A 10,290-nucleotide genomic window follows, 5' to 3' on the forward strand; every position below is an offset into this window, starting at 1 on the left:
TTCTACGCCACTACAAAAAGGCGTTTGATGTGGCCATGAGTTCTGATTAACGTTTTCCGGAGTGCCGGTCTTGTATTGAGAGAATCTTCGATATAAACCTTGTTTGTCTGTTCGTGAAGATGCCATTGCCTCAGTTGTCAGTTGCCAGGGTACCCAGAAATGTGACTGAAACTCCTTAGGAAAGAGGCTGGATTCTACGTGAAGAAAGCACAGTCTGCTCTGTCACTATATTGATTTATCTGGAATGTAAACCTCCGTTTGGCTGTGAAAGTTGTTTTTACCAAAAGTATGCCCGTGACTTCATTGATTAAATTTGCATTTTATACCGTTCAAAACGAAACTCTTTTTTTTTCTTAATCCGACAAGTGTATCAGTAAATACTGTCACTGAAATTGAACAATTGTTGTGCACAAGTGCCCCAGTTCCCAATTTACCAACATCGGAACCGGATCAATAGATATATCAAGGGCAGGCACTGCGTATGCTATCAGGACCACAGTTTTACAGAGTACTCTACCATCAACAACACAGGCGAATTTGTCCCTGGAATGTATGGATAAAACTCACGTCACACACATGCACACACGAGGATTCAGAGGATAGAGTAATGTGTCCTGAGAGATAAATATTATAAAAGCAGGAAACGTATTTATTTTATCTGATATCTACATACACTTAATTAACAATAATATAATCATTTTAACAAGTCGGTATAATATACACGCATGTTGATCACACAAGAAAACGCAAACAGACACATAGCATCTCCATTGCAACAACGCGAGCACTTGTTGATAATATTTCATCAGACTGAATGGACTTTCAGCTAAATAGAAATGAAATGCACTGAACTGGTAAAAAGCAATTCTAATGCAACCATTTCAACGTAATAAAATGGAAATGTAATTGTTACGAAGTTCACACACACACACACACACACACACACACACCCGTGAGTAATGAAACAGGCTTACGTTATAAAAGAACACTGCTAACAGCCATGATACGTTATGTTTCCTCAGACAATATTCCTTGATGAAATGCAGATAATAATTATTATGACCTGTGTATGACTGCGAATCATGGCAAAGACATACGATAATGAGTGCCTCAGAAGCAGTAAGGCTAATCACCTTGGCACCAAGAATTTTTTTTTAGCTTCTCGGAGCTCGACAGTATGGAATAGGTGTCACACGCTGCGAAATCGGCACTGCCCACAGTCTGTATATTCGCTGACATATCTGAGGTAGTAGTGATAAGCATAGCACCAAAGATACCCACCAAACGTGGCTGCTGACAAGAAACTGACCAAATGCTAATCGACTGTTATATCTGTCTCACGTAGCTGGTCGAAGCAGAAACAAACTGTTGAGATAGAACAACAATAACTATTCTAAATGCTGGCGACACACTCTTGGGTTTTCACAGATTCTCGTTCCTTATCACAGGATTTCCCTCTTTTTCGACGCTACTTAATCATACAAATAAGTAGCACTTTTTATATCACTAACGAGGCTAAGCAAAAAGACAACAAAACAAAATAATACAGAATGGCATATACATTTTTAAAGAAATAATTGAAAAATAGTAATCTCTCTCTCTCTTTCTCTGTGTGTGTGTGTGCAGCATTGCTATTATGTCTGTCAGGTTGGAATCATCATGGGAAGAGTTTTGTTTTGACATAAAACCATTACTGTACTGTTAAGAAACACACCATGTTTTACATCCAAACCTAAGACACAGATACTGTCTTTTTCATCGTTCACTATAGACGAGGCACACACGGTTGACTGCTTCAGGCTGGGTTCACACAGGCACACACATGTATGACCAGTCCTACCACACACTCCAGCAAACCGCAAACGCAATGACAGCAGCCCACCCAGGTAAACACTCACATACACGCGCACGCATCTACCAAGTTATGACAAAGGCAAACAGTCTGCTCAAACACACACCCCACGAATGAATCAGGACAGGGTCTGGGGACTCTCCAACACACACACACGACAGCGGCTGATTCGATGTCTGTGGGCACCGTTTTTCAGGGTCTGTTGTTCTGGGTCCAGCTGCTCCGTGTGTCGCTGGGCCGTCAACCAGTAGCTGAACTTGTCAGAGAAGAAGTGGCACTGGCCGCGGCTGCTGCACTCGATGAAGGGGTTGGTGTAGAACAGCTCCAGACAGCTGCCTGGGGAGGCCAGAGGCTGCCCCCCGCTCATGGAGCCCACTGCATGCTGAGGGACACACGCACGCACGCACACACATACATACACACACACATGCGCGCACATACACACACACGCACGCACACACATACACACACACGCGCATGTGCAAGCACACACACACACGCGCGCGCGCGCCCATGCGCAAGCACACACACACACACACACACACGATTACTTTGGTCACGGGCATTGGGCAATTGTTTCATTGAGATCACCTGGAAGTAATCTTACAGCTTTCCTGTCTCAACAGAACTATTCAGGTAAATTAAAGGACTGCTGTGTGTAGTCGGACACTAAAAATCATGTCTCTGTCATTGATTTAATAATTTCAATATTCCGATTTGATTTCTCTTAAAGCTGAAAAGTTTAAACCTGTCCCCGAATGATCTGAGACAGGCGGTCGTTTGTTTTTCTTTTCCAGGGACATACCTTATTTAGTAGTAGCGATTAATTTCAGCTGTGGCACTATTGTCGGGACTGTGACATGAAACACATATACACAAGCACACACAGACACACATAAACATACACGGACACACACCACACATACAGACACACACACATATGCGCACACGCACATATATGCACACACATAAACACAAACATAGCAAGCAAGCGCACAAACACACACACACACACACACACACACACACACACACACACACACAGTGGGAAGAATGAACAGACCATCAGGAAACTGTATCCTGCCCACAGCGCCTTCCAGCCGGTGGGACAAGCCGGAGGACTAGTACTCTGCCCATGTATGGTCAGGATTGGAGCCGGCGCTGTGCAAACCGAGCACCGTGATATGAACCTGGACATAGGAATACCGCATGGAAACAGCGCTGGTGACAAGAAAAACGCTTCACAGTATTTGTAGTCCTTGGAACGCAGTTACGAGCGTTCCATGCAAACCAAACAAGCGGCGATAACAGATACATTAGCGCCCTCCCCCACCACTACCACTGTCACCGTCAATAACATCAAAGAAAACGCTCTGATTGAAACCCGCAACTTGGAACAGCAAAAACAGTTCTAAAATGACACAATGTCCCAATCATAGACAAATTACGTCATCATCTACGGTGCATAACAAATACGAACATCAAATGGTTCCAAAGGCCTAATCGTTACATTGTTTGAAATCAATCCAGATGAAAGCAGACACGCCGAAATGATTGACGGAGAAAAAACTTGCCAAACTGCATGTTTGATCCAGCAATTTCGTTATCTTTAAGCATCACACTCCAAGACTGTATGTTGTAATTGTTAATTAGCGTTTTTGAAGTGTTACGCCCGTCTGGTCACAGTGACTTGAGTTACAGATAAGACATCACATGATCGAGAAGTTCGGAGTGGGAGAAAGCGTCCGATCCACCGTTATGATTGTTTTTGTCAAAAGAACAGGGCTCGACGTGAGTGTTATTGGGTACGTTACTTCCGAAAAGGGAACATAGATTGATGACCTTTTTACTGATTATTTACTCCCGACACGATGGACTGTTTATCTGAGCATACAATTGAATACAAACATAGACAATGGCAATGGTTGTCACAGCACGATCGCTATCATCAGCATGGTCGTCAGGAGAACGTGGTCCTGCTCCAACCCCGGATCCACCTTTTTTTGTTATGTAACTTAAGTATAGAACGTGCATGTGGCATTCGTTGTTAAAGCCGCTCCAAAATGATCAACTCCACCCTACCATCATTAAACCACTAAACCACTGACATTCATGGAAGCGTCGTGTTGTACTTTCACGTGCAGTCAAAGGTACGTCCTCAGTGGAAATCTTAACAACATTATCAATGCCAAAAATAGATCCACCACTACCACCATTACCACCATTAAACATCAATAATGAAAAACCTTCCAGATAACCTGAGCATGGAGCTGCCCTGTACTGGCATCATGGGCACGGCCTCCGTGGTGGCCAGCCAGTAGGAGGTCACGGTGCGACTGGCGTAGTTACACACGTCGTGAATGCTGCAGAACAGCAGTGGCATGGGGTTGAACTTCTGCAGGCAGGACCCGGACTGACCTGGTGAGGACAAATGGATATTTTTGTGGTGGTGACAATTATGGTGATGGTGTAATGATGGTCGTGGTCGTCATCGTCATGCCGTTGTAAAACAAGAACATTATCACGATAACGGGGCGTCCCTCAGCTTGAGAGATTTCAAATTAAATAGGAATCTCAGTAACTGTTCCCGTAGGCATTTGCACCTGGATACTGTGTATAAAGAAACACGCCGCAATATAACTTTAAGTATCCAGACGTTGTGGAAACATGCAAAATTAAGAACACAGCATAATTTCATAATGAGAACAAGATATATATATAAAGCAAAGTGATATTGTTTAGTTGTTTTTTTGTTCTTGTTTTTTTGTTTTGTTTTGTTTTGTTTTGTTGTTTTTCAATATATATGCAAATAAGGGAACATGAAGACAGTGAACCTCTTTCCTAAAGCAGCCGCAAATCTCCTCCCAGATGTATCACTGTAACAGTCGTTTTACTACCCTTACCCAGATCCTGACTGAAGGCTCTTCCCTCGTCCTCTGAATGTAGAAAGCTGTACCCTGACCACAGCCTCACGTGACCACCTGGACACTGCGGCACACCTGTCGTCTGACTGTGGCGGACATACAGGTAGGCAGAAGGACCTGGCAAACCTGGTAAAGTAAAATGCTGATTGTATTTATCCTCAACGAAAAACGGCAAATGGCAATCTTGTATCGGCACTTGCATATTTAGACTCTACAAAACAATATATAACTGCAGAAATATTTACAACTTTTTAACTTCATTCAGATTTGAAAACGGACATTCATTTTACTCTCTCTTTTTTTAATCTGGAGGTCATGCATATGGCGGAAAGGCTGGAGTCTTCAGCACAACGTGGCTTAGCTGTTGTTTCATAATCTAGTGAATTCGATGATAAATAACTGAGTGTTTCGTCTGTTCAGGTGTGATACTGAGGTGGGCAGCTTTGCTGTTTCGTTCGAACCGATAAGGGGATTTTGTTTCATGTGCGGCTTTGTCTTGAGCTTATTCATTGAATTAATCACTGTTGCTTACCAGATAGAAGAGACCATTTCGAGGCTGAAGGCACGACACAGTCCTATTATGGCCTTCACGGTTCGGTCCGCTGGGATTTTGAGGAAATAGATAGTAAAACACGCGAAGAAACTTGGAAAGTTATTCATTATTGTTATTGGTTGAACAACGTGTTTGTTTAGAAAAATCGAACTGACATGATTGAAAAAAAAATTCAACTGTGACAGTGAAAGTGACAGAGTATAAAGAATCAAATGACAATCCAAAAACAATGTTGTGTATGTGTGAAGCGTGTGTATGGAATCGTATAAGAAACCTTTTTTTTAAAGTATGTATGCGAACCTGGTGGACCAGCGACACCCGGTAGTCCCTGACCCGGTCTGCCCTTCTCGCCCACAGAGCCAGGTCCACCTCTCTCCCCTTTCTGCCCAATGCCCTCAGGGCCCCGCGGTCCCGGTTCACCGCGCTCTCCCGTTGGACCATGCTCCCCGGGTAGTCCAGGGATGCCTGGCTCGCCTTGCATCCCGGGTAGGCCCAAACCCACGTCGCCTTTCTCACCTGAATACGAGTGAGACGTATTTGTAAATTGTATGGAAATGCTTTTTTAACCCCGTTGCGCAAAATCGTCTTTTATTTGATAAAAACCATCACTTTTTACCTGAGATACCACAGTGGACATGAACATGACAACTTACTTTTTTTTTTTAATAATGTAGTGCAACATTAAGCTTACACAACAAAAACGTGATTCCATGGATACAGTTGACAGAATTAGCTCTGATATCATTTTTGTTTCAAAGAGATTATCAGATGGGAACGGGGGAGGTCAAAGTTCAAGCTTGAACATGCACAACTTGAACGCAGCAATCATAGCTGGCCTACAAAAGTTATGTTCGTTTGACAGTATTTACAAACCTAAATTGCCTCATTACTTCAAGCATACTGTTGCTATTTTGACAAACGTTATGTTGCCGTGATAGTGTAAAGCACAAATACCTCATTGTTTCAACCAAAGAAACCACTGCTATTGGTACGTTAACAATAAAAGCATTATCCACGCACCAATTTATCATACATGTGTTAGTATAATACCCTGAAGGAGGAGAACGGGGCTGGGGGGAGGGGAGAGACAGGAGACGCAAAAGAAGCATCAAGAACGACAATTAAAACAAGATAACCAGGACAACACTGCTCATGGCGTTGACGCCTTTTTCCGCCACCGTTGTCTTCATTCACAAAACTCACCTTTCAAACCAGGTGACCCTATCCCAGGCTCTCCAAGATCCCCCTTCTCCCCAGGAATCCCCGGTTCCCCTGACAACCCAGGTATGCCGGGTTCCCCTGGCAGCCCCCTGTCTCCGGGCTCCCCCTTGATGCCAACTTGAGCGTCCCCAGGGTCTCCCTTGCTGCCTTTGTTTCCCGGCACACCGCGGCCAGGCTCCCCCTTGGGGCCTGCAATGCCCGGCAGTCCTAGCAGTCCTGGCTCCCCGTCTGAGCCCTGGTGTGTGCGGTACGTTAGACAGCCATATGCAATTTTTGCTTTATTCAAAGCGACCGTATATACATGCTGTTTGTACTTTGAGGTGTAAGTATTTCTTATTCCTTAGTAGTAGCAGTAGTAATAGTAGTAGTATTGTTATTATTATTATTATTATTATTATTCATTACTATTATTATCATTATTACTATTACTATTATTATTATTTCTAATTCCTTATCAACAATATTACTATTATCATTATTATTATGTCTATTACTTTTTGCAGAAGGCAAGTCAATTTTTTTTTGTCCCAACTCAGAAAAACAAACATTTTTATCTGTCTGCCTGTCCTCTGCCTGTCAGATTATATGTCGGTCTGCCACTCTCTGCCCTAGCGTTCGATAGTTATGACAGATAGAACGATGTTTAGTTTAATTTCAAATGCACTGCTTGTGTCTGCTGTCTGTTTTCCACGTTGAAAATCGCTTTCATTATTCTGATGTTGTCTGTGTCCCGAATTTCACGACACAACCTGACGACCGTTTCTTCAGCCAGACCAGCCTCTTCCCGTTGTGTGTCTGCCACATCCGACGTCTGCTAAACTACCTCCCCCCACCCCACCCCTCTCCCACCCACCTCCTTACACACACACTCGCCCGTCCCTTTTGTGTGTTTCTGGTGTGTACAGGAGGAGAAGAGGGTTGGAATGAAGCGCGCGCTCTTGTGCGTGCTTTGTTTCCCACACGTGAGTACGTTTGGTGCAATACTTGCCGCATTTTTAAGTAATCGCAAAGGTGCATCCTCAAACTGAATGAATTGAGTTCAGTGCACTTTCTCAAGGAAGCGTCACTGCGTTCAGACAAATCTATATACGCTACACCTCATCTGCTAAGCAGATGCCTGACCAGCAGCGTAACCCAACGCACTTAGTCAAACTGAATGAACAAAGTTTCCGACCACAAGGCTCAATGAAAAGCAAATTTTGACTGACTGAAGTCAATAAAAAAAAAAAAAAGAACATTTGAAACTATCTGTGCTTAATTTAACACAAGACACATTCTAACAAAAACTCATAAATCTTTAGCTTTGTTTTAATAGTCTATGTCCTTAAGAGAAGCAATATGCCTACATTCTTGGAAATGATTCATACAAAGGTAAGATCAATACAAAAGCGGCTGAATGGTTTGGTGGGTAATAATCAGGTGGACAGACAGGGAGCTGGGGATGGAGGAAAAAAACTGGATGGTCGATTGACAGTAAAGGAGGATGCCAAGCTGGCACGCAAACAGAAAGGCTGGCAGGTAAGCAAATAAACAGATACATGTGTGTACCTACCTTTTGGCCAGGTGGACCCTGCCTCCCAGGTTCCCCGGGGTATCCGTCCCGCCCAGGTGGGCCTGGTTCACCAGGTATCCCATCCTGACTTCTGGCACCTGGGGGACCCTTCGTGCCGGGTGTGCCTGGGTCTCCCTTGGGGCCTGGGGGACCCTCTATTCCGTGACTACCCGGGTAGCCGTCAAGGCCAGGCAGCCCTGGTTCTCCTGTGACCGATACACATAGTTCATCATTCCCATATAAGGAAAAGAAGTGAAGAAAAGGAAGTGATCAAATGGTAAAGAAAGAAAAAAGAAAACCAAATGGGAAGGAAAGACACGTGGAATACTCTTGACAAATAAAATGTTTTTTTGCCGCATTTGCGTTTTTCTGAAACTAAAAATGAAGATAGCCTAAAAAAACAACAACAACAACAACAAAAAAACAAAAACGGCAAAGCATTTGAATCAAAATGTCAAAGCTAATATAGAAAGACAGATGGAATACTCTTGAAAAACAAAAATGTTTTTTCGCAGCATTTGAGTATATATGAAACTAAAAATGAAGAAGGCCGTTAAAAAATGGCAACGTATTTGAATCTAATTGTGAAAACTAAGATATCTGTGTTCAAAACAAATTAACCATCAGTTCCTTAAACAACATTCACTGTATAATTCTCCCTACGAAGGATATGGCACTTTAATTAACAGTTCTAATTAACAGTTCTAATAAGGAGAGTTAATGCCGTGTCAGGCCGGGTCATTTTCAACATGCTGATGCGTATGTGGAAAAAGAAGAAACGTAAACACGAATTATATCTGTAACGAACCAACACATTCCTTTTTTCCTTTCTTATAGTCTAGTTTTTTCTGGTCTGTCTAATTTCGATATAGCTTGTCCATAAAAAAGGTTGATCAAAGTTCACATGTGTTGAGTTATTCAAATGTATTTTTCTTGGCATCAAGGTGAAGATTCTTTTACCTCACGTGAGTTTTACACTGAAAATACATATAGATATATCTTTCAAAATTACAAAGTGATTATTCAAAACACTTTTGGTTGTCACGTTCGGGAATACCCACCATAAAAAGTCCACACTAGCGAAGGCATTTCTTTCCAACAACAAAGAGATGAACAAGAAAATGAGAAATCAGTAAGAAAAGAGACAAACAGACAGAGACAGAGAGAGTCATTCGGAGAGAAAAAAAAAACAGAGCGATTTACGCATTGATCGTGGGAAACAAGCAAACAGAAAAATAACAGGTGTGAACACACACACACACACACACACACACACACACACACACACACACACACACACACACCTTTAACTCCTGGCGAACCGATGGAGAACTCGCCAGGTAGTCCAGGTGGTCCTTCTCTTCCAGGTGGGCCGGGTAGGCCAGGGTCCCCCCTCTCCCCTCTCTCTCCCTCAGGACCCGCAGGACCCGGGGATCCTGGGTACCCTTCGCCAGGATCCCCACGATCGCCCTGTTGAACAGCGGTATCAAGGGGAGTGGTAGCCTAGCGGCAATACGTCTGCCTTGGACGCGAGAAAATCTGTGCGCACTGGTTCGAATACCACACTCGCTGGTATTTTCTTCCCTTCCACTGGCCCTTGAGTAGTGGTCTGGACGCTAGATTCTCGGATGAGACGACGAACCGAGGTCCACCAGCCACCGTGGCGAAGTGGTTAGCGTCGCGTACTGACGTATGGGAGGACGCGGGTTCTAATCCCAGCGGAGGTGGGTTTTTCGGACCGCGGCCGGCTCTTAAATGGGAAGACTGGGGCCACACAGTCAAGTATCATCCACTTCACGGATGCGTCTTTGGGTGTGTTGCTCTAAGTACCTGACCAACACTGCAAGTGTCTGTATCTTTCGGGCCTGGTTGACGCCGGTATATCACTGTCACATGAAGCGTAGTGTACAGCCTTGACATCTAGTCCCAAACCCAAACCTAAATGGATCTCCATAGCAGCATCGTCATCATCATCATCGTTATCCTCCTTCATCTTCATCGACAATACAAAAAAGTCCCAAATTATGTGGCCTTTCATGCCCTGCTCTCGTGGTGACCTCAGTTTCGATACCCTTCCAATCCTGTGCTTGGGGTGAGTCATGTCAGTGTCGGCAGATTCATGTGGGGTGGGGGGTGGGGGGCGAGTGGGGGGGAGAGGGTAGGCTGTTGTTGGAGAGACGTAGTGGCG

At 43.9% G+C, this 10,290-nt stretch overlaps 2 protein-coding genes across 2 annotated transcripts in view; both read right to left on the reverse strand.

Moving 5' to 3' along the window:
* Positions 1–672: 672 nt before the first annotated feature.
* On the reverse strand, positions 673–2,219 carry LOC143284849 (collagen alpha-2(IV) chain-like). Its single transcript, XM_076591985.1, has one exon. The coding sequence runs from the start codon at positions 2,217–2,219 to the stop codon at positions 1,971–1,973; it is 249 nt and encodes an 82-aa protein (XP_076448100.1). The 3' UTR covers positions 673–1,970.
* Positions 2,220–2,693: 474 nt separating this feature from the next.
* LOC143284921 (uncharacterized) overlaps positions 2,694–10,290 on the reverse strand; it is a 70,540-nt gene continuing 62,943 nt past the window's right edge. Inside the window, exons 45-52 of the mRNA XM_076592103.1 lie at positions 9,407–9,572; positions 8,103–8,308; positions 6,533–6,785; positions 5,630–5,845; positions 4,756–4,902; positions 4,111–4,270; positions 2,916–3,042; positions 2,694–2,705 (exon numbers count right to left, since the gene is read on the reverse strand). Of these exons, the coding sequence (XP_076448218.1) occupies positions 2,694–2,705; positions 2,916–3,042; positions 4,111–4,270; positions 4,756–4,902; positions 5,630–5,845; positions 6,533–6,785; positions 8,103–8,308; positions 9,407–9,572 (1,287 nt within the window). The remainder of the gene's footprint in view (positions 2,706–2,915; positions 3,043–4,110; positions 4,271–4,755; positions 4,903–5,629; positions 5,846–6,532; positions 6,786–8,102; positions 8,309–9,406; positions 9,573–10,290) is intronic.

This window comes from Babylonia areolata, chromosome 1 (assembly GCF_041734735.1).
Source record: "Babylonia areolata isolate BAREFJ2019XMU chromosome 1, ASM4173473v1, whole genome shotgun sequence".
Classification (NCBI taxonomy): domain Eukaryota; kingdom Metazoa; phylum Mollusca; class Gastropoda; order Neogastropoda; family Buccinidae; genus Babylonia; species Babylonia areolata.